The 25,717-nt window shown below is 34.6% G+C and overlaps 1 protein-coding gene and 1 long non-coding RNA gene across 4 annotated transcripts in view; both read left to right on the top strand.

The window, feature by feature from the left end:
- LOC141485905 (uncharacterized) overlaps nt 1–1,814 on the top strand; it is a 51,874-nt gene extending 50,060 nt beyond the window's left edge. The window contains exon 2 of the long non-coding RNA XR_012467526.1: nt 1,462–1,814. This is a non-coding gene — a long non-coding RNA (uncharacterized lncRNA). The remainder of the gene's footprint in view (nt 1–1,461) is intronic.
- Rbfox1 (RNA-binding Fox protein 1) overlaps nt 1–25,717 on the top strand; it is a 159,855-nt gene that overhangs the window by 92,465 nt on the left and 41,673 nt on the right. For all 3 annotated transcript variants that reach the window (XM_023156378.2, XM_023156379.2, XM_074183560.1), the window contains exon 2: nt 24,087–24,371. In XM_023156378.2, the coding sequence (XP_023012146.1) occupies nt 24,087–24,371 (285 nt within the window). The remainder of the gene's footprint in view (nt 1–24,086; nt 24,372–25,717) is intronic.

Consider the following 25,717-nt stretch of genomic DNA (forward strand, 5'->3'; position numbering starts at 1 on the left):
ACGACCAAAAAAACCGTGGCATGAGCATCGCACATAACTGGTGACATATCCAAATTCCAATCATCCCAAATGAATAGCCAAGGAAAGTCAAAATAAAAAAGATACGCGAAGTTCGATGAAACGTCAAGGTTTTGCTCACATGATTACATTAATATAATGACTGTAGTATACATTTTATTCACTTTATACATTCTATACATTTTAATGTGTTATGACAAAACTTTACATTTGTCTTTTGTATTACTTTTTCATGTAGCTGACTAGTGTGATATATTTCTTGCACTATCTAAGTAATTTCTATTGTTTACATTTGTGTATGAATTTTGTGGATGAAATAAAGATTATGATTATGAATACACGAATAAAAAATACTTTTGAGATGTTTTATTTTCGAACAATACAAATCATGAAATTATAAAGCAACAACAACAAAAATTAATTGGCGTTCCGGGGCGACTTCATTGATTCCAGTGGCGCATTTGCTTTTTCAGCTGCAGGAAAACCCGAAAAAACCCGCAGAACCACATCATCTGAAGATCTTGATCGATCTGTTAATGTCCTGTCTTTCATAAAACAAAATGTGGGGTGTCTCCAGAGGCTCCGATAGATTCAATACATCGCCAGAACACTTCGTAACACGACTATCGCCAAACTTGAACCAGTTCGTTTCGTCTTTGACCAATGCGTAATAATGATCAGATTCAACGCCAGAACCACAGCAAACAATGACTGCATGAAGATTATAATAGTGGTCTGCTAAATTGAAGTGTTCATCTATTCCGAACCTTCGTAAGAGTTTGGTGCTTCCATCAGAGGTTGAGTCCTGTGTGAAGATCATCAGTGTTATTATTAGATTGACTGGTGCCTCAGCTATACTTGTTTTCTTATAACAGTCAGTTAGTTTGACGCTGTTTGGCAATACAGTCGATCACCACCTGTTGAAATTTCCATTTTCATATGAATTAACAATAAGCTTCACACGGAGGGGTTATTAGTCATATTAGGAAACGATAGTTGAAGTTCCAGAAATTAACATACGTTTTTGCTGCCTCTTGAACATTTACTATAAATTAAACAGATGCGGATTTTTCCAGCAAAAGATTTACAAACACAAGACGAGATAGACTGTACGGAATCATTCAATCCAGAGTGATCAGAAGTATTAATTCTGCTATTTTTTTGCTCACGAAGAGTATTCAACAAAAACCCCAAGAATTCGGAACAATCCCCTTGTCCTAACGAGTGTTTAATGGAGAGGAAATCGGTTGGTGGGAAAGATGATATATTCTTACGAAACTGCAGCTGCATGAACAGGTGTTTTTATGTGAACATTGAGTTTTACAAAAATCAATTTTTCTTATTCATTTTTTACTCCAGAACATACGTTATAGAATTAAATCAAATCATTCACAGGATCGCTACACAATTTAGTATATTAAATAGATGAAATTTTACTTACAGCTGCTGACTGGGTCATGGCCGGTGAGATGCCCCTACCTCAATACAATAAGTATGCTGTACATGGAACACTGTCATCCTCAATGGCGGACATCGATGTTTCGGAATAAGACATTTGTCTTATTGTCACTTCAGCGGCAGTCTGCATAACATCCCAAGATAGAGCACTTAATTCATTCATAACATTGTGACTCTATTTTATGGATGAATTGAATCTACCCCTGTCACGATGACAGTACTTGATGAAGTAGAAAGCCAGAATCTATCTCAATAACTAATCTCTCCCAAAAATATATCTACTCTTTTTTATTCAAATAATGATGTGAATTATGAAGTAAAACTGACCTAAAACTGAATGGTAGATGTTAATTATGAATCGTGACCGAGAATTGATAATAATTATATATTCATTTGCAAAAAAAAACATTTTTCATTATGGTACCAATGACTTGTTTCATCCGTACTGCAGTGACTCATGTATATGTCTCTACAAGTATAAAAACGTAACACCCAACATTTATCTCTATTACACCAGTCAATTCAAAGCTTAAACGTTTCCGATTACTCCAATTAAATAATGGAGTCATGTTTTTAACAGATGCGATCATGAGAATTGTTTTAACGAAGATGGCAGAAATGATGCTGTGACGTCGTCTGATTATGTTTGTGGTTGATCGCATTCGTAAAAGGAATAATTACATAAATATTTGCATCTGCGATAACTTTGTTTTTGCTGCTTCATGATATACATAGTTGCGAATGATTAGTTAAACTACAATCTGTAGATCTTTGATCTTTTTGACGTTGTTTTTGATTGATGTGCTATTTCTGATTTATGCTCATGAGTTTACGATATGAATTTATATCCTGGAATTTGAAACCCAAGAGTGGTGGGACGTTTGTGGATAGTTATGACATAAATATTTTTTAATGCTCATTTATAATAGTCATTAAAAAAAAAATTGTTAGGTCATACAAAGGGAATGCAAATGTAACAAATTGAGACTTCTATTTTTTTCAGCATATAGCTGAATTTTCATCGATTATTTTCTTCAAACCGATGAAATGATGAAGAAATTTTAGGCTAGGCCACCAAAACAGAGTTTTACGACGATAAAACGTTCCTTGTCGACTGCGATAAAACGTACAGTCGTGAAATTAACATCTGACACATGGAATGAAAAGTCCCAGGCCTAAGAAGGAAAAGGTTTTTTTTTTAAATTACCTTTATTCATCAACGTTATCCCTATCAAGAGCCACACGATCATTCCAGCGCCGCTCTAATATTTCAATACCACTTTTGTAGAACGATTCATCTTTTGCCTAAAATAGGTCTCAGTTTCAGCAATAACTTCTTCATTCGTGCGAAATTTCTTACCGGTGAGCATTTTTTGAAGTCTGCGAACAGCCAGTAGTTCCTGGGAGACAAATATCGCGAATATGGTATATGCGGGAGCAATTCCAAGCCCATTTCTTGTAATTTTGCCATCGTTTCCATTGATTTGTGACACTATGCGTTGTTTTGATGAAGCAGCACTTTATTTTTCTTCATCAGTTGCTATCTACTCAGATGACGATCGTTTTGATTCCGGAGTGAAGTGATGGATCCCGTGCAGGGCCGTAGCGAAAAGAAATACCAAGGGGGAAAGGAATTCAAATTTTCCCAACCCCACCAGCAAAATTTCTCAACTTTCGAAAAAATGAAGGCCGAGTGAGTAGTTACTACTATAATATATTGATTTTCTTACTTAGCTATCCAAAGATTGGCTGAATGCTTATGCCCGTTAGGGTATGCACAAACAAAAATAAATTTTGATAATTATAAAAATAATAATGGGAATTATTCTACTCTGGACCAAGGTCCTTGGTCTTCCACCATATCTTGGTCTTCAATACAAATGAAAGGAAACAACACTTGAATAATATTGTGCTTATTGTTTTCTACTATTATTTTTTCTATTTTCATGGCCCGAAATTTCACAACTTTTCCAAGTCGAAAAAACAGCGAAAATTTGGGAATTTCGTAAAATTGTCACTTCAAAATTTGTGGACTGTTCAGGACTGTTCTCTTACTTGGGAGTAATTAAACTTTTTTGAAGTTTTCAAACTACTCAGAATTTCAAAGTATGGGAGTTATGCATGTTGGGAAATCGTAAGCTTCTCCCGGTTCTTTCCCTTATCTTATTACCTCTCTCTTTCTTTTCTCTCATTTTAATTTTCATTCATTTCTTTACTATTATTTTTTTCTATCTTTACGGCCCAAAATTTCCCAACTTTTTCCCAAGTCGAAAAAGCAGGGGCGAAGGCTCTCCCATCCCCCCCTTGGCGACGGCCCTGATCCCATGTTTTATCGATTGTCACATATCGACGCAAAAGAATGTCGGTTTGTTATATTTAAACATGGCAAACACTGTTCAGAATCATCAAGACGTTCTTATTTTTGGTCAACAGTGAGCTCGCGCGGCTCCCACTTTGAACAGAACTTTATTTGTTGTAAAGCCAAAATGTTCTTTGATATTTTTACAATGCCAGCTAACTTACGTAACCTCACTTTTTGATCATTCAAAACGATTTTGTGGATTTTTTTAATGTTTTCTGGTATTACTGCCTCATTTGGACGTCCACTGCGTGCGTTCTGCATCATCAGTGTCTCTACGACCACGTTTGAAGTCAGCAAACCAACGTTTATTGTGGTTTCTGATTATTTCAGTCATTTTAGGTTTTTTAAACCTCAATCTGCGGAAAAATTCCTACTGAGCTGAATTTGGTATACACCTTCATTATGACGTTTTAATGAAGGTGTGAAAAATCGACATTGATATCGTGCCGGCTAAAAAAGTTATAAGGGTCAAAAGGTCACGAAAATCAGTTTTTCGCGAATATCTCGCGATGGTGGATTTCTTATGCATCGTGTTGTATGGCAAAAAAAAATGATACATTCAATATTATTATCAACAAATATATTAATTATTTATCAAACAATTTTGGTCAAAATACTGTTGTCATTTTTGATGGTTACTCCGACACCAGTAAAAATATCAAAGCGATGGAACAACTAAGACGAACCGCAGCCATTTCTACACATCAATGAATCGATGGAAGTTCCTATCAGTCAAGAAAAATTTTTATCTAATCGATTTAACAAAATAAAATTAATTGAAATGCTCATTGAGAATTTCGAAAAAGTTGGTATTTCTACCTGACAATCACATGATGATGCTGACGTCTTAATAGTTGAAACAGCAATTGAATAATCAATAAATAATACTACAATTATCATTGGCGAAGACATAGATCTATTGGTAATTTTCATAGCACGCACACAAATACTTGATCAACTTACATCCATTTTTTTAAGGAACCAGGGAAAGACAATGTTGAAACAAAAATATATATGAAAAATACTCGACTGAGAGCCTTGACAAGTATCCACACTGCAAGAAAAATATTATGTTTCTACATGCTATGAGCGGATGTGACACAACTTCATCAGTTATTTGGAAACGAAAAATTAAAGTCATGAAGATGTTTGAAAAAAGACCCGATTTACACAATTCTGCAGAAATATTCCAACAAAAAAATTGCGCTCGAGATGCCCTTGTCAATGCTGGAATACATTTTCTACTAGCAATGTACGGTGCTCCAAAATCAGAAAATTCAATTGACAATTACAGATACTGCAGCTTTGCTAAACTAACAAGACAAAGCATAGCTGTGAAATTTCAATTATTACCACTCACTTCTTCAGCAGCTCAACAGCATATTTATCGAGTCTATTATCAAATACAAACCTGGCTAGGAAAATAAATTGATCCAGAACAGTGGGGTTGGGAGTTGAAAAATAATATATTACAACCAATAACAACTTTATTGCCACCAGCACCCGATGTTCTACTAAACACATTCTTTTGTAACTGTACAAAAGGTTGTGGCGGCAAATGTGGATGTAAAAAAATTGGATTGAGATATTCTAAAGCTTGTGGACATTGTCGTGGTCAGTCATGCTTAAACGCAGAGTCCACTAGTGAAGAAAATGATGAAGATGTTGATATAAATACAGTCCACTCGATGTTTTGTCAGCAACTTTTGATGAAGTTGAAATGGAGGATATCGACGACGAATGAATATAAAAGAAAATTATATACAAAACTTTTTTTCTCTATTTTTCAATGTGCAAATGAAAAATCGTATGAGGAATAATTTTTATAATGACCTGTATTGACCTCCGAGCCATAGGTCGCGAGATATTCCCGAAAAACTGATTTTCGTGACCTTTTGACCCTTATAACTTTTTTAGCCGGCAGGTGTATACCCAAATTCAGCTCAATAGGAATTTTTCCGCAGATAAAACCCTAAATGACTGGACTAGATGGAGTGGAGTCCTTATAACACTTTTCAAGCCATTGCTACGCTTGATCAGTATTTTTTTCCATCAAGAAGCAGTGTAAACTTAAAACACGAACTTGTTTTTGATTCATTGTTTTGAAAATAGCAAAATTAGTGTCATTCTAAGCACACTAACTCACAAACTCATGAGTAGAATATCATGAAATTCCAGCAGGTATCTTTTGAAGGTTAGTACATACTGAAAAAGCGGTGAATGCCGCCTAGTTAAGCATCATTCTCACGATTTCTATCGCTGTCACTGTCCAAATCAAATCGAACCAATGAAAGAATACATTCAAATATGACTGTGACTAAATATTAACACTTTGCATAAAGGCTTTTATAGAAATTCACAGGTTTAATATAACATTATGATGACAGTCACTAGAGCTTAACCCTAAATTCAATAAAACTTACGAATACAATTAACAGATACAACAGATACAAGGATCATAAAACTAATTCTTATAATAAGACATTTAAAAATAGAATGGAAACGGTATTTTGAATTTCAATGAAAAACCAATACGCGATGTATTAGTGATGCAATTATCAGCGTCAAGTAGGTCGGTTATTGTTGACAAATACGACGTCGTTCATTTACGTGTGTTCATACACTGTGTCCGTAAAGTATGGAACAAATTTATTTTTAGCTAAACAGGTCATTTTAAGAAATAATCCTGAAACACGTCGATTTTTGATGTTAATTTACCGTATTTTAAAATAATAATCTAATATACAGGGTGAATTACGTTCGAGTAATTACGTCACCGTCATTTTTTTTAAATGGAACACCCCCATTTTGTCTCAATTTTCGGATTATTCTAACTGAGCTGATTCCAAAAATGTATCACATGTTGATTCCAATTGGTACAGGGTGTACAAAAATACAGTAGTTGTGTGTGCTAATAAAGTAACGCGTAACATTCTTTATTAGGAAAATTAACAATATTATCAAAAATACTTATTGTCTAGCGGCAATTGGTTTAAATGTAACACCCCGTAGTTTGCTACATGTTCAGAGTAATAAAAATGAACTGTTTCCAAACATGTTTGGTACTTGTGGTCTAGCAGATAGAATATGAAAGAAATTATTTCTTATCTACATTTATAAAAAACATAGTCGTCTAGTTTTTTGTGAAATATCATTATTTGTTTAGTAATTTATTGATGTTCAGTGACAGTTTAGTACTACAATATTTTTGGTATTCGTGAATATTCGAATGACTGCTTAGATTTAATTGGAAGTAGAAATGGAGTTAAGTGTAAAACAAAGAATTGAAATACTTATGATGATTGGGTATGGAGACAGATCGCGAACTCAGATGGAAGTGTGCAATTTATTTAATGATAAATATCCAGAAAGACCTATAACGCGTTCAACAGTCAGTAAGCTGGAAACGAAATTTCGAGAAACTGGTACGGTTGCAAATGTACGCAAATCAGGTCGTCCCCCTGCAAATGCTGATACAGCATTAGATGTTTTACTGAGCTTTGAAGAAGATGCGCACACAGATGCGCATGGATAAATGTCACCGAGACCATCTCTTGATACAAAACATTATTTTTCTGATGAGTCCACTTTCACGTTAAATGGTGAGGTTAACCGTCAGAATTGTAGATACTGGGCAAAAGAAAACCCCCACTGGATGCGTGAGCATCATACACAATACCCTCAAAAGGTAAATTTATGGGCTGGAATTGTACGAAATCGAATCATTGGACCCTACTTTATCGAAGGTAATTTAAACGGGGCAAAGTACCTTGAATTTTTAAGGGGGTATCTCGTACCTACTTTACGTAATTTATTTCCCAGCAGACGTAATCCTGGAGGTTTTGATGAAAGTTTATGGTTTCAACAGGATGGTGCACCTCCACATTATGCTGTAGATGTTACAAGGTATGTAGATGAAATTTTTCCGAACAGATGGATTGGTAGACGTGGACCCCACTTCTGTGGGGCCATCTGAAGAATGTTATTTATAAAACGAAACCAGCAAATATTAAAGATGTACAAGTGAAAATTCGAACAGAAATAAACAATATTACGCAAGAAACCATACACAAGGTTCAACAAGAATTTGTACACCGTTTGGGTTACTGTCAAATACAGCCAGAGCTGCAGTTCGAACATTTAATATAAAGTCATGTATTCCAGCATATTCTGTCCGCTAGACAATAAGTATTTTTGATAATATTGTTATTTTACCTAATAAAGAATGTTACGCGTTACTTTATTAGCACACACAATTACTGTATTTTTGTCCACCCTGTACCAATTGGAATCAACATGTGATACATTTTTGGAATCAGCTCAGCTAGAGTAATCCGAAAATTGAGACAAAATGGGGGTGTTCCATTTAAAAAAAATGACGGTGACGTCATTACTCGAACGTAATTCACCCTGTACATTAGATTATTATTTTAAAATACGGTAAATTAACATCAAAAATCGACGTGTTTCAGGATTATTTTTTAAAATGACCTGTCTCATATCAATGCGTTCAGCTGGGAATATTTCAGAAACTAATATTTACGAATAACATTCAACCTATAAATTTTCTGGGAGTAATGTAGGTACATTATTTCAACTCAAACTTTGATATGTTTGTGCAATACAAATCAGACAACAAGTACTAGATAAATGGACTCGCTGCTTCTCTCATGGTATTGCTGAATAAAATGGATTATTGAGGTCTATATAAGTGTTTTTTTAATTTGCTCCTTTTTGCCATGTGTTAGTTAGTGTTCAAATTTCTATTAATTATTGCATTCAAAATAAAATTTGAATATCGAAAAAATTCATGATTGTATTATAATTTGAATGGGTGTCAGACTATTTGACAATTTTTTTTTCCTATGGTAAGGTTTGCCTGAATTCCCAACACATAAGATTATTTTCACAAACTACATCTAACGATTTTATCTTCACAAACTTCATTTTCAAAAATATCACATGTTTCGCTATCACAGTAGCTTTTTCATAGTCAATAACAAAGTTTGTGAAGATTAATTGGTTAGATCAAGTAACGGCCGAGTTATTCAGTAAAACGTAAGATTATTATGCTGATTCAAACAGTTGGTTGCTATTGTTCCACAGGAAAAAATAATGTAGTAGATAGTTTTCATGACATTTCAAAAACATTTCCATTGAACATGTTAACTTCAAAAAGTTCAAAGCGTATTGTGAGTTTAATTGAACAGATATGAAAGTTTACTACTATACAACTTGATATTACATAAAAAAAAGTTTCGTATATAGTCAGTGGACATACTTGAAGACTGACTATAAAATCAAAGCACTGAAGGTTAATGGACTGACACCTTTCAGAAAACAACTACTCCCCTGACTAATACCAGGAAGGGCGTTGGAATATATCAGACAGGTGTCAGTGCAGAATTCTTCACTGAAGTTATTCCTGCATATGCTGTTATCGATACAACTGACGCAATAGATTTTCAATTATTGGAACACACTTGCAGACCGGTTTCGGACTGTTTGCCCACTCGTCAGTGCAAGGTAGTGTCAATCATCAACATAAAGTCGATGCGGTTGGTTACCTCGTTCACAGGCAGATGGGGTGATGACAAATCTGTTTTTGTTGTCCGCTTCAGCCTAGTTCGAGGAATGATACTCTGAAGAATTCGATTTTCAATTATTGTTGATGATAGACACTACCTTGCACTGACAAGGGGCCAAACAGCCCGAATCCGGTCTGCGAGTGAGTTCCAATAGTTGAGAATATATTGCGGCAGTTGTATCGCCAACAGCATATACAGGAATAACTTCAGTGAAGCATCCTGCACTGACGCCTGTCGGATATAATCCAACGCCCTTCGTGGTATTAGTCAGGGAAGTAGTTGTTTTCTGATAGGTGTCAGTCCATTAACCTACAGTGTAAGGAGTTGACACTGGCCTGAACGAATTGTTCCTTTAGATAATTAAAAAATGTGTTGAAAATAGTCTTCATATACTTAAAAATATATACCACCAAAGAAGATTTAAAAATAGGCTTGACATATATGAATAAGAGAAATTAGTGTTTTGAATATAAGTTTAGGTGCTGCTTTATTGCAAATTTGTTCTTATTGTACGAGTAGGTATATAATATTTGGGAAATGATTAAGTGATTCAAGTAATAGTGTGTATTGTTTCTTGTGATTGAGTCATTAACATTTTTTTTGAAGGAAGTGTTTTTTAATTTTTTTTTGTTATAATTTGGACTGGAAAATTTTTCTGACCTTTTGCTTTATTCGTATGTTGTGTATCCATGCTTTGCATTATAGATGTGTTGATTATCAATTTTCCTAATTCACTTGGTTCCATTGTGTCCTCGATGATTTGTAACTTTTTAAGAATCATTTAACTTGTTTAACTTCTTGTCTATCACTGTCTCTCATGAACGTGCAATTTTTCATGTCTGTTTTTCATGAATTTCGTATTCTGTATTTATGACTAAATAGATTATTCATGTCTGTATCCACAATTTCCATCTTACTCGATTGGATTACAAGAGAAATTGTTTCGTCATCTAACGTTGAAAACTTATAGGTGAAAAACTCAATAAACACATGAGCTTGCAGAGTTTTCCGGTGACTTGGGAGAAATTGATAAGTCAGGCGGCTCCAAAGTTCGATCTAATCAGGAAAAAATAAAGAAGAACGGTTGTTTTAATAATGGGTAGTGATGATACTACCTCGGGAGCATGTTTTAGAATAGCATTTGATTTTGGTCTTGGTATTGATTTGGAAATGCAAAATAGTATTTGCTTTCAATGTAAATGAAATTATTGTTTTGTTACTTGCCTTATCAGTAACTGTCGTATTAAATATGATTTCTACATAAACAATGTTTACTTCAGTAATGTATTATTTAGTGGATCGATACCACTGAATATCCATAACAGACACACGAGTTGTCAAAATTTAGAATATCTTCCAGTTCTAAATTTCGCCACTAGATGGCGAGCGCAACTCTGTTTTGTCTGGCCTTTTGAATAAAGTTTTGTTTTTATTATTTCACTGCTTATGTCTAACCATTTTTATTGATCCGCAGATTGAAAATATTGGGGTCAAGGTTTGAATTTAAAGAAATCATGTGGCACGTATTCATTCCGTTTGAATTTTCTTTTGTAAAATAGATTTTGGCAGCAATTACAACACCACTCCCAAATTAATTTTTGTAAAATCATTTTACTGGTCGGCACAACGTATACAGTTATTTTTATTTGGTCTAAAACGTTTTGAAATGAAAATTATTATCGTCGACAGTTTTAATTCGCTTTCGAAATTACACAGCTGCATTATCAGACAAATGATAGTTTTTCATTTATTTTTTTTTTCATCATCATTTCATGAATTTTATATACAGGTTTATATTGCTGTTTCTGATACTTTCATCGATTGCTTTCTTAAGCATTTCGAACCTTTAAACGTGGTATCGCCAGTTCCGGGTATTCTGAGTATGTGGCATCCGTTAGGATCTTTATTTATCATGGTATAGGAACGATGAGAAGAATTTTAAATTAACCTATTGATTGAGGATGTGCGACTCGAGGGGAAACGAGACAGGACCGGAGTTAGCACTTTTACTGTTGACTTTTTTCTGATGGATCTGGCCGATACTTGATTCAAACCCATATTGAAACTAACTAATAAGATATATTTTGATTTTCACTATAAAAGGTTCACTAAACTGGTTTGTGAACGTTTTGAAATGAAAATCAAAATTAATCTTATTAGTGCGTATTCACTTTTTTGTTCCATTTCAAATTGTTTGTATATGTTTTTCGTCTGACTCCAATCGTGTCGTATTTCATTCATAACGATAGCTGAAACTAAAAAAGTACTCTTACAAATATCTTATAACGACGATTGCGGTTGGCTGACGTCATCAGCTGCCAGTTATCCTACGCTTAAATATGCAAAATTTAATGATCTATTTGTCAGTATATTAATTTAAAAAGAAACTGATTTCACTGTTTTGGTTTATATTTCAAGTTCAATTAGGTTAGGTAATCTAACAATAACAACTTCTCCATTATAAAATGTACATTTCTTACTTCAAATGTGCCTCAGCATACCCTGAAGCTGCTGAATTGCATCCAGAAAAGAGCCATTCGCTTGATAGTCCGGTCAAATTAGACCAAAAAATAAGAGTAAATCTACCTAAATTCCCACCAAGTTGAAAATCAGTGAGATTTTTTAAAATATGATTATAACTTTTTGACTCGTTATATCAAAAAACGGTGGCTTGTGTTTTTCGCGGAACCTAGACTGCTCGTACGGGGCATTCGATTTTCTTCAAGAAAAGCTCTTACTTGACGGGAAACATTTTTCTCCAATATTTTAGAGAATGAGGGCAGAATGCTGATAGGTCACTGAACGTGGTAGGTGCACTCTTTTTCGAAATTGGAATTATATTAGCAACCTTCCAAACATCTGAAAAAGTAACGTGTGGTATCACTAAATAAATCATCTTGATATTTATATTGTCAATACCTAAAGCATTAGATTTTATTTCTTTGATAGCAGTCAAAATATCATCATCACATATATCAGTGAGGGAAAAGTTCATAGGAGCGTTCAATTTATTATTATTGTAGAATGAAAGAGTGTTATCATTTACTATTGAATGTCCAGCCACGTTTGAAAAATAATAATTGATTTCTTCAGGTCTACGTAGTTCAATTGGCAGGCTATTGGTTTGCGAGGATGATTTTTGAATTGTTTTTATTTTTGTTTAAAACAAATTGTATATATGCTGTTTTTTACGTTTTACGGCATCACTGACGTAGTTGCGTAAAGTTACATAGTACTGTCTAGCTGCTGATATCTTTTCTTTAAGATTTTTGGAATGAGCTCTATCACGGGTTTTCATCGTCAATTTGATAATACAAGTTATATACGGGGATGTTTTATGTTTTCTGTTTACATTGCAAATTGGAGCATGTTTGTCAAAAAGCATTCGTTGACAAAATGAGACCATTTTTGGAATATTCCTCACATATACGGAGCTTTCCCTCTTGGCATCCTGTGAAACTGCTAAATTCTATTAAAGAAACAATTGTGAAGCCAAACATCTCAAGCAACCCTGATAGTCTGAAACATCGAAGGAAAGTCGGGGACTCTTTCTTTTTTAATTTGTTCATCCGCTTGTTTTCCCCGACAAATTATCATCGGCATCGCTTCGAGATTCAACTCGTTAAAATTTCATTACGATTTACAAGAACTGAAGTTCGCGTACAATTCGCTTACAATTACATTCATAATTATAAGTTCGAAAAATCCTGGATATTTTAACGGTAGTCCTCATCCGAATTATACAATAAAAACGATAGTTTGAATAAAAGTTACGTAACACAACTATGTGTCTTTTGGCAAACCTCATGTCGGCCATCGATTACGCCACTTTTACGTCAAGAGGTCCTCGTAAATTTCCCTGAAAACCGCATCCATAAACTTGAAAACAGTTTCTCTGTATTTTTCCCGGGTGTCTGCTAGGCAGCTGCCGCTCTGAATTTATGTTTCCAGTCGGAGAGACATGTCTTTATTAATATTACAGTCGCATCGCTGAGAGGATGCCGAGGAGGATGTGAGATGAATCGAAATGGAGAAATTGCGCGCTTCATCCATTCTCCTCGGGACCAGGGCCGGCAAATGTCGCCACGTCGTAATTCATTTTCGAGTAACATGACATGGAATATAACTGGAAATTGATAATGAAAGGCACAGTATTATTGTTGCTGGAATCCATGTTCACTTCATTTGATAGATTTTGTTTTTAATAATTTATTGACAATGATTATTGATTTAGTGTGTTATTATATTATAGTCTATTTCAAAAGAGTGTAGAGTAATAAATCATGAAGTGTCATAAAATTTGCCTGAATTTCGTTGTCGTCCATGGGCGTAGGCAAATCTTAGGATTATTAAACTTAATAATTAAAGTAAATTAAAAATTACAGACATAGATAATAATAAAAGGCCATTTTTGGGAAGTAATTTGGTCTAAAACTAAGTACCTACATGTATTTAGGTAAGTAAAATTTCTTAAAAAAAGATTAAGATTAATTTTAGTGGTTCTTGTAAACTTATTTAATATGCAATTTGGGTTCATATACTTGAGCATGATTTCTCAAAAAAGGGTTAACACTTAGTTCCGAGGTGCCATGTCATTATAATAATCCCTTTTTGACCCTGCCCACCAATCATGCAATACCTATTAAACCCAGGTAATTAAGAAAAAGGGTTTAAATATATTGTAATGGTGTCTTAAACATTCGAGTTATAATAGTAATTGTTACTACACCAATTAAACGTACAGTGATATTGTGATATAGAAATAGTGAAAAAGTTATAAAATGGGGACATTTACTCCAAAGAAAAGAAGTGTAAAAAATTATCCGCTATCTGTTTGCGAAAAAGTTATAATTTTAAATGTATATGATTGCATAAAACACGATCACCCTAGTTTGTCTGTGCAAGAAAGTGTTGAGCGATGTGCCCGAATGACTGGAATTGGACAGTCCACGATTTTTAAATTATTGCGAGAAAGAAAGATATCAGGCCAGGTAAGTCCATGCAAGAGAAAATCAGGAAGACCAATAAAAATCTTAGATGAAGACACCAAATGTGACATTCGAAGAAAAGTTCATTCGTTTTATTTTAAAAAGGAAATACCCACTCTTGAAAAAATATGTATCGAGATAAGCCAAGATAACGATATTCCTTTGATATCCAGAAAACTTCTATGGAAAACTTTAAAAAGTATGAATTTTGCCTGGGAAAAGCACAATCGAAAGGCACTATTACTGGAAAGTGATGAAATTGTTTGCTGGAGACGAAAATATTTGACAACTATAAAGCAGTACCGCAGAGAGCAAAAGAAAATTTTGTATCTTGATGAGACGTGGATAAACGAAGGTTATATAGTCAAAAAAATGTGGCAAGATAAAAATATAACAAGTTCTCGCCAAGCTTTCATAGAAGGCCTTTCGACGGGTATTAAAGTGCCTTCGGGAAAAGGGAAGAGGCTTATAATTGCTCACATTGGAAGCGAAGACGGATTTTTAAAAGAAGGTTTGTTAAGCTTTGAGTCGTGCCGGACGGGAGATTATCATGAGGACATGAATTCGGATGTCTTCGAAGACTACTTCGGGAAAATGTTAAAATTTCTTTCAGCTGATTCGGTCGTGGTTATGGATAATGCAAGCTACCATTCAAGGCGCTTAGAGAAGGTACCAACTTCAGCTTGGAGAAAGCAAGAAATTATTAACTGGCTGTCAAAAAAAGGTATTCAGTTTGAGACGAATTCAGTAAAGAAGGAACTACTAGCCATAGTAAAACAACATAAATCTCGCTTCATGAAATATGCCGTAGAAGATGTAGCAGAAAAGTATAAAGTAACTGTGCTGCGCCTACCGCCATATCATTGCGAATTAAATCCTATAGAACTTATATGGACACAAGTTAAAGGATATGTTGCAAGGCACAATACCACATTTAAAATGAAAGATGTCAAGGTATTGTTTGATCAAGCCATTATGGAAATCACATCAGAAAACTGGCAAAAAGCAATCCAGCATGTTTAAAAAGAGGAAGATAAAATGTGGAAACTGGACAACTTGGTCGATCAGGTGGTTGACCCTATAATTATAACACCAGGGGATGATGACAGTTCTTCGGATGAAGACACAGTTCACAGTTTTAGTATTGTTCAAGTGTCAAATTGTAATAACGTATCCAGTAAAGTTCTTGTCGTTTTTGTGAATAAATTGATTTAAAGTCCCCACAAGTGTTTCAATACGTAAAGTTCGTTCGTGTGTGTTTGTGAGTATTTCCCGATTTCGGTTCGTATATATTTTATTGTTACATTTTATATTTTTTTAATAACACTGTTCTGCTGTATTAAATTTTTATTTCCTTTAATATAATTTTTATGAATGCATATTCTTTTGGCAATTATCCCACTAGCGCGCCTCTGGCTCAGTATTTATCCGTCGATAACAATGGACAAATCCCTTAAAACAGGGTGATACCTACCTGCTCTTTATGAAACGACATAATTTTGCAATGCGGACTAGGGAAGTGACAGAATTTATTGACGGATCACCCTGTAGCGCTTTTGAATACTTAATGAGATTTTATTACTCTACACTCTTTTGAAATAGACTATAAATATATCGTTTTGATGTTGACGATTGAAACCTGTTTCAGTAGAATTTACAGTTCGATTTCCTACAAACTATTAGGGTTTTCCAACAGGGATTTCCAAACTTTGACAATTGATAACGGCTATCTTGTTGAAGCAACATCTATCAATTTCAAATCACTTTACGATCGCCATAATCGTCCTACCAAGAGACTATTCGCAGTGTGGTGAATAAATTTGAGTCCACTGGTTCAGTAAACGATCGACCAATACCCGTACGTCGACGAAACGCAAGATCTGCCGAAAACATCGCCGCTTCGTCTGTGAGAGGCCTTTCGCAGACACAAAATTCAACTGACTCAGGAACTGAAGGTAAACGACCATAGACAACGACGTGTGTTCGACAAAATTGTCGGGTTTAGGATGATACCAATCCACATGAAATCCAAAAGCGTTCATTGCATTCCGAAAAAATCACTGTCGGTGTGGATTTTGGGCTGGCGGCGTTATCGGTCTATATTTCTTTGGGAACGACGTTCGCAAGGCCATCATTATTAACGGCGAGCACTATAGGTCGATGATTACCAACTTTTTCTGGCCTGAATTGGATGATCTGGACACCAACGACATGATGGGCTCCACCCAGAGAAGCTGTGGCGGACATTTAAACGATGGTATATTTCCCACATAATGGCATCAATAAGTCTTTCAAACGAATAAAAAGTTTTGATATCACACACACTTTGTTCCATTCTAATTTAGAGATGGGCGGCGCTTAATAAAAGACCTATACAGATTAAAATACTTATCGATTTGTTACGTTTTCCCCCGTGGGTTGACCAATAATTGACTACACTGAATAATCAAACTTGACTTTATTTCACTTTAAATACAACAAACACAACTAAAACTTCAACTATTATTTGAATATCTATCGCCTTACTTGATCACTTCATGTACCGCATTGTAACGTCCACTCGACTGTGTACTTGACTGTCTCGATACGCTCGCAGCCAGCGTTTAAATATCGCAATCGAACGTCGTAGAATTTTTGCCGAAGTTGTTGATGCTTCTCGAGCGGCAGGAAACATTGGGCATTCAAACGCTCTCAGCTACGTCACGTTTGGTTTATGGTTACCAGTGGCGGCCGGCGTTACTTTATTTCCGACATGATCTACAACAGATTATTAGAATCAACAAATAATCTCACTGCGCTGGATGTTACGATTAATAATATTTCTAAAAATGATAATGACATTGCATCCAATCTTCGATTAATTCAGTTTTGAAATAATTTTTTTCACAACCGCGGGAAATATCCTTTTTTTTATGGTCATCTCAGACTGGTTCGCCTTCACTAATGCTATCTTCTGAGTTTGAAATTTTTACAGTTTGTCGCTTTCTTATAATTACTTTAGTACTCTTATCAGATTTGTTTTGATGTTCTAAAAAAAGGTTTATTGAAATCTTTCACACCGTCAAATATATTTGAATTCAAAATATCAAACACTTTATCCATTTTTTCAATGAATGTAGCCGTTTCTATTGCTGCTGAGGGTATCTGATTGAAACTGACATAGGTATTCATTGCTGTAGCTACCGAATGAATGAAAACTTGACTGGCTAATTAAACCTTCATCCTTTGAAAGTTAGATGGAAATAAATGAGAATCAGTAAGTTTGGGTGCTAGTCTATATTGCTTTTTCTTATCCAATTTGTAAAGTTGTTCAAGATGACTTTTGTTCGTTGTATATTCATCAAATTTCAAAAAGTCATAGAAAAAATGGTTTCTGCTACATTTCAGCAGATGAAAAATAATTTTTTATCAGAAATACGGCTGCTCTACAGTCACTTCGAGATCTTTTCTGGCAAGTTTATAAAAATTAGAACCTAAATCTGAAATGATACCCCTAACTCTCAATCCGATTTTGATAATTGCCTAACAGCTTCAATCACAATACTTTTTATACCCAGTATTGATGTGGATGAATCGGTGAAAAAGTATGCAACAGGCTGTTTCCAGTTCGAATGCATGCCTTTTGCCATGACTACTAAAGCATTTGCAGAATTTCATTTTGTTTTGAATTGTTTTTCTGAAATATTTTTTTATATTATTGGTTTGCTTGATGTCAATCAATGTAAATCAAAGCTTAATATAAAATACAGATTTCTTAGTTTTAGGTTGCCTAGTTTGGTAATTATGAAGTGTGTAAATTGAATGAAATTCTAATGTTTTTGTTATTGATGACAGAATCTAAGAAAAGACATTTGCTATTTATAGTAGATTATCTGGAACATATAAATGGAAAGTAGGCTCCAAAAAAGGTTATTTGAATATATATTTGATACTTTGGTTTTGCAAAGATTTCAGTGGAAGTAATTGTTTTCCTACAGATACAAATCAAAACTTGATGTGGTTCAACAATTATTTTCCTTTGTGGATTTCCAGTGGAACTGGTGGCATATACTATTCGTAAAGTTCAATTTCATCAAATTAAATTCATAAAAAAAGTGTGCATATTAATGACTTCACTATGTATGGTCTATAACAATTTTTTTTATGATTTTCGTTTATATGTTCATTACTTCAATCTTGCATAATAAATAATAGAAAAACATACCTTTTCTCGTCAATTGGGAATCGAAAAAAATTAATGCCGGCATCACCCTGCAAATTACAGCAACCCACAGCTTGAAACTTGCTCATTTTGAAACTAGACACAAATTTTTCACAAATACAAAACCACCACTTACAACGACTCACTCTGTAATAATATTCCATGCCTGAATTTGGCTCTTTTGGTAAACGCCTCAGATTCAGTCGGTTGCGCTGTAGTTCGGCCGCGCATAAAATTCGAGGTGGGGAATCTTGACCCAAATATGGCGGAGAGTGAACTTACTGGTGTTTACTTCTATACTGTGCTTGTAGTGACTACCTTCACATCCGTTTGCATTGTCGAAGAGAATATATTATACAATTCTCAGTTGAAAATTCTTTTACCCGAATCCCACTCCGATGAGCCCCGGCATTCAAATTCCAGCTTAAAGAATGTAGATAATAATATATAGTATAATAAGATTGAGGTTGTTTCACTTAATTGCTCTCTGTTTTTCTTCGAAAGTCTCTCACATTGTTTTTATAAAAATGGAGAAGTAGAAAACCGAAAAGCTTTCTTTTGCAAAAATGTATTTGACAGTATTAATTCGAAAACATTAAAGTGGAAAATAAATCTACCGGTCTTTTCAGTATGAATTTTAAGTTCAAACGTCTGTACGCTATTTTATGTTGAAAAGGGAATGAAGCAACCAACCGCATATGCATGTCTTGGAAGTTATTTCTGACACATAAAACGTACACAAAGGGTCGTCCAGAAATACTCGGTCTCCGATGGCTTCCAACATTTCGTCTGATGTTTATAGCAAAATGCAAACGACGAAAAGAAAAGAAACGAGGATATTTTCGTAAACGTAAATTTAAACTTGAGAGTTCGTAGAACTGTTTCAAGGATGATGTGATTTATAGAGATACATAAGTGTTTTAAAAAAATATCATAAACGAAGTTAATCAATATGTTTTCGATATTTTTGTCGATAATCGGAATTCATAAACTTTAACAGTGCCCGTCAGATGTTTTAAGTGCTTTTTTATTTTTGAATATGTTTACTGTGAATTCTTCAAATAAAGATAGACAAATATAATCTAGATTGCTTTGGAATTCTTTCAAAATCATGAAACATTATTTTTTGTTTGAAATTGTGTGTTCATCAAGTAAATATTTAAAGACCTTCATACATTTAATATTATCTATCTCTCTGTATTTTGTTGTATACTCCTAAACTTATTCGACATTTCGTATTCATTCTGGACATATTAATTGAAGTTTTACATCTCATCTAATTGTTAATAATCATGAAAACTATAGTATATCACGTCAAAAAAATCCCGTTTGTAATGAAGTATTTGCACGCAAGTGTTCACCCTCATTCAGGGGCACTTTGAAAATGTTCATTATCCTAATGAAAACAACGTAACAATAGGATAATTGAAGAGTCTATTTTGGCATTTGATTGACCATTTTTATTAAATAGATTTTAAATATTACTGAAGTTCTACCCCAACACAAAACCGTTAATTTTTAACACCTCGACACATGTTTTGATCATCCAAGTGATCATCTTCTATAGGATTTAATCCTCCTCTTGAAGATGAGGTGTTTAAAGTAATGGTTTGGTAGCTCCGTCACGCTGGAACCCGCTTTGAAAAAAATCTACCTTTTTTTTAGCCTACTTTACGTACAAACGATACTAATAAATGTAGTAATGTTCTTTTTTTTTGTAGTTTTATCGGTTACTGAGAAAACACTATTGATATTATTCAGACTACGAAGTACAAGTAATAATGCGCTAAAAAGTTTTGAAATAGGTTCTAAATTGATTGTAGTTCATTGTAGTAACAACACAATATCAATTTATTTTGTATTATTTTCAAGAATAGCAAAAAAACTACGATAACAAGACTTGAAATCATAAAATAACAATTGTCCTCAAACTACAAACGATGGAGTTGGTTGTAGCTGAAATTAGATGTTTGTAGTTAGCATTAAACCTATCAAAAATGAATGAAATAAAATCGAGTATTTTTCAACTAAATTATCCTAACATAACCTATCCTAACCAACATATATAACCTGAAAAAAAAGAAAAAAAAACTAATCAATAGAGTTTATTCTATGATTTTCACTATAAGGGTTTTACAAAAACCGCGACACGTGTTTCGCTATACAATAGCTTCTTCAAGCATATTTCAATTATATAACCTGAAATCTGATGTAAAAACTAACGTATTTTAGAATGCATTATTTGGGAAAAAGCATATATCCTCAACATCTAACCTGACTTCCGAATTCAAAAACGAACTCATGTTAGTATGTGGGAAATAATTCTTAATCCTGAACATTGTCATCCGTGAAAATGAAATTGGCTCCAATTCCGTTTCGGAGGGGATAAATAATGGGTTCAATAACCAAATCTGGTTTCGTTCGAAAAAAAGACATTTCGCCAATGAGCTAAAAGCCAGTCTCTGTGTTCCTGTGCCCACTGTAGACGAGCGGCTATGTGTCTGGGAAGTAACCTGGGTACTTTTAATGGCCTCCTGGATTGCAAATTGGCTCTAGCAAGTTTCCGCCGTATTATGGTACTGGAAATTAATTAACCAAACGTTCTTCTTGAATGAGTTCGATTCCGACCTACATGTCTTGTTAGATACCAATCTCCTCTTGCATTAGTTACCCTAGGACGCCCAGTTCCACGTCTCCAGTCAAAGCTGTTAGTTTCCTGGAACAAATGCACTATTCGGATAACTGGAGCGCAGGTAATCCTTAGTTTATCCACGATTTGATGATTCGGCAGACCCTCATCATGCAAAGCTACTATTCTTGCTCTACGGAACACTTGATTGCAAAGAAGACATGATTGCAAAGAAGAACTCAACAATCACTTAAACACGCTAAATCGATATGAACCACTTATTAAACATTGGTATCTAAAATTGGTATCTTTCACCTGTGCATGCCTTGCACAGGTGAAAGAAATGAAGATGAAATGTACAAAAACTAGCCATGATAATTATGTTTTTTTACAATTTACGAAGGGGGTCCAAGAATTTTGGCGATGTGTGTATTTAGATTTCACACCTCCTAGTCGTCACAAATTAATTATTTGGATATGATATACAAATGACATTTACTGTCCGACCGAAAGTTCTGTTTCGGTCGAGTTTTGGCAAAAAAACAGGTTTCGGTTTCGGCGGCAAACCTGCTGAAACTACGACCGAAACCGAAACTGCATTCGGGAGTTCCCGCGCTGTGATCGGTCATGTTCGGCGCGTTGAATTTTATACAATAATTATATCCCGACTCGAGACTTAGTTTGTCGGTCACTAATGACATTCCATGATTTCATAGGTTGTGCAATAGTACGCACTGAGTTGTAGTTCAAAATCCAATCCAATTTGAGTTTACACTATCTCTGATGAGTAGTTTATCGGATAGAAAGTTTTGATAAGACGCAATTATAATGTTGATATGTTAAATGTCAGTATTCTACTTTACTAACAATTTCTCTGAATTTTCTTGATCATTGTCTTTCGCCTATCTCACTTTTTTCTCCATATAAAAAGTAATAGATACTAATTTCATTGCAATAATCTAATATATGTTTTATTACGGATAGTGTTACGACCTCACCAAAATTTTACATTTATCTAACGTTCTTCGTCTATACAAAATTGCATTCCTAGAATTATTGCTCTACAACCGTTACGACAGCTTCATAGAAAACAAAGTTCGTCTATAAATACACGAAAAACGTTACAATTGTTTTTTGTACGATATATGATTATCAGTTCAAGTAAGCATATGCCTATACTAAATCTAAGATTTTCGTTTCAGAAATAAAAGGTTTTGTTTTTGAAGTTACTAACCAGGTCTGCTTGTTTCCCAGAAGCTATAATTGAACACTCCTGTCTATTGAAACCAGAGCTAATTTGTTTATCAGCAGCATTATATTAGAAGAAGAAATATTTGCCAAATTCAAATTGTATATTATACTGAGAACTTGTAGCCGTGAAAAACAAGATCACGCATTCATTTGTGAGAAAAAAAGCAAGTGATGGTTAGGTTCGGTTAGTGTTTCTTAAACTTATATGAGGATTCTAGTTGTCATCCAGGTTAGGCCAATAAAACTTTGATTTTTTTTTTCAATGAATACAAATATTCCAAAACTGTTTTTATTCTTTCTTCTATTCACAACATACATAGGGTAGGGCGGGGCTAGTTGAGCAATTTCTTCCTTGAGCTGATATAGCTCCTCAAATCAAGTCTCAATGGATTGTTTTGCAACCTGTTCGAATAATCATTTATTCTTTTCAAAAGTGTCATTTAAGGAAAAAAATTACAGTCATATGAAGCAAAAAAACTGAAATTACAATGAAATAAAATGCAAGCAACAGTTGAAAATTGAACAATTAACAATAAATGAAAATTATAAAATAAAAAGATTTCAAGCCAAGTTACTTCACGACGTTTCTATTGCTAGTATCCACAATCGTCTTATGGGGATGACTCCGAGAGCTGACTATTTATAGGTTATTCGAGAGCTTTCACCTATCCCAAATCGGGAATATCAGAGCATGTTTGGACTCATCAAAGTGGTCTCCAGATGAAATCATTCACAAAGAGGAACACTGGTTAAGGAGGAAATTCGAAGAAGCCGCATATATGTTGTCATGCAACGCATTTAGCCAGGCTAGCGTAGAGATACGCAACATATGAAAATCTATAATCACCAAACGGTCAGTTCCCTCTTAAACCGATGAAGTGGGAAGATGGAAGAGGGGATAGGTGAAACCACTCGAATAACCTATAAATAGTCAGCTGTCGGAGGAATAAGTCCAGTCATAACCCGAAGACAATTGTGGATACTAGCAATCGAAACGTCGTGAAGTAACTTGGCTTGAAATCTTTTCATTTCTTGTTAATTGTTCGATTTTCAATTGTTGCTTTTATTTTATTTCATTGTAATTTAAATTTTTTGTTGGATATAATTGTTATTTCTTTAGATAATCTTTTTAATTTTATTGATTCTTTTACGAATTTCAAATCATTTTATTTCATATTAGACAACGGAAGTCCGAACTAATGAAATTCACCATGAAACATTGTCATCTACCTTCAAATAAACGATATGGGGCAAGTTGAACACTTGAAACGTCTAGCCAAACCATGGGTTAAACGATAACTAGAGATGTTGTCACTGTTGCAATCGACCAAAAGAAAGTAAGACCAACATCTAGCACTCATTTTGTATGTGCCCATTCCCTGCAAACTTGACACTGGATCCAATTTTCTCTCCTGGTAAACTTTCGGAATAGTCTTTGCAACAAACAGAAATAATCGTCACGGTTGCTTTCCTCACTTGACTGGAGTATTTTTTTACACTCTTCTTTCTTTTTTTATCCATGTCTTTCTTTGATTCGGATGCTATTTATTTGTTACACGATCTAACACTAACCCTAATTTCTTCATTTCAGCACATGGTCCAAACGGGCATGACTGCACCTTTTGGTGCGGCCGCGGCCCAGGCACCCACCTACACCACCCAAAATGGGGAAATCAAAGCAGCGTCGGAAGATAAACCATCGTTACCGCTCCTGCCGCCTCCGACAGTCGCACCAACACCGGGAGCTGGGCCTCCCTTCAGTCCGCCGCCGCCGCAACCGCCCTCATCTGTAGAAACTCCTGTGAGCATAGCATGCAGTCCAGCAGCTCTTGCAGCGCAGACGCAACAATCTTACAAATGTGACCAAATGCCTGCGGTAAGCTATTTTTCCACTTGACAAGTTTCAGAAAACCTTGTTCAAATTGACCTGTTAACTTGAAGGAAAGGAATAGACCGATATAAAAATTTGGCCGACACTCATATTTTAAAGACTGATATACCCATATAGCTTCCAATAATGGGAGCCGGTAGCGGGGTGAAAGGGGGTGTAATTGCACCCCCTATCCGGAAAGAAACTACACCCGACTGAGCCAGCGGTACGTTCAATGCTACATTGAACTTTTACTTATGGTTTTTGATATCTGAGGTGATGGCAAAAAAGTTTTTGAAACGGTTTTTTTTTAGAATATTTTCAAGTTTTCAAATCTCACAGTGATCCTATCTCGAATTGAGTCTGAAAAGTTGTAGAATAAGTGAAACTTTTTCGATCCTAGTACGTGTTTTTTGCAAATCAATAATTTATATTCAAATTCAAGAATTTCAGCCGTCCCATAATTGAATTTTACTGGAAACTGATGGCTTTAGAGTGGGTAAGATGTACGCCGTCACTTATCTGTTTCGTACATTTGAGTTCGACCTAAATGAGGCTAAACAATTTCTGCAAGCTAGCCAATAGCGCCGTTTGCCAATCCTTTCAATACGTTAATAATGGAGCACAATATATTAAGGTAGTTGTGAAATAATATGTAACCTGCCATTTTGTAACTGCGGTCATTTTGAATTTGTATCTTTTTCAAAATGTACTCTATTCTACTAGCCAAAACCTGTCATTTGATACCCATATTGAGGTAGTTGTGAAAAAATATTTAATCTGCCATTTTGTTGTTGCGGCCATCTTAGATTTACAATGATACAGATTTCATTAAATTGTATTGTCATCAAAACTAACAGGAAGAGGGTTAAACTTCAAATATCAGCTAAATAAAACCGTTTAAAAATACTCGCAACTCTGTTATCCATGTATAGTTTTATATTTTATTTTGGTTGATAGTATGTGTAGATGCAGATGCACCTCCCTGAAAATAACCCTGACGGCGCCCATGGCTTCCATTTTAGTCAATTAAAATGGAAGATATTAAAGATACTTTAAAAATCGCCATATTAACCAACACCTTTAGTATTGTTTAGTATTAGTATTTGTAGCATTTGGATTTTATGAAAATTGGCCCTGATTATTGCGAGAGTTTTCCAAACATCCAATAAATGGTTGGAAAATTATCAATATTGATAAAAAAATGTTCATATCACCTTAGAGGTGAAATCTGAATTAAGTTATTTTTACACATGAATAAATAGTTGTTTACATTACCTAAGTTTAGTTAGCAAAAATGTTTTTTGTTATATGAAATCGGTCTATGGAAAATATTGATATGCCGACATGTT

The sequence above is a fragment of the Leptinotarsa decemlineata genome, unplaced genomic scaffold, assembly GCF_025532065.1.
Source record: "Leptinotarsa decemlineata unplaced genomic scaffold, Ldec_3_MD MMD2_tig00026340_RagTag_RagTag, whole genome shotgun sequence".
Classification (NCBI taxonomy): domain Eukaryota; kingdom Metazoa; phylum Arthropoda; class Insecta; order Coleoptera; family Chrysomelidae; genus Leptinotarsa; species Leptinotarsa decemlineata.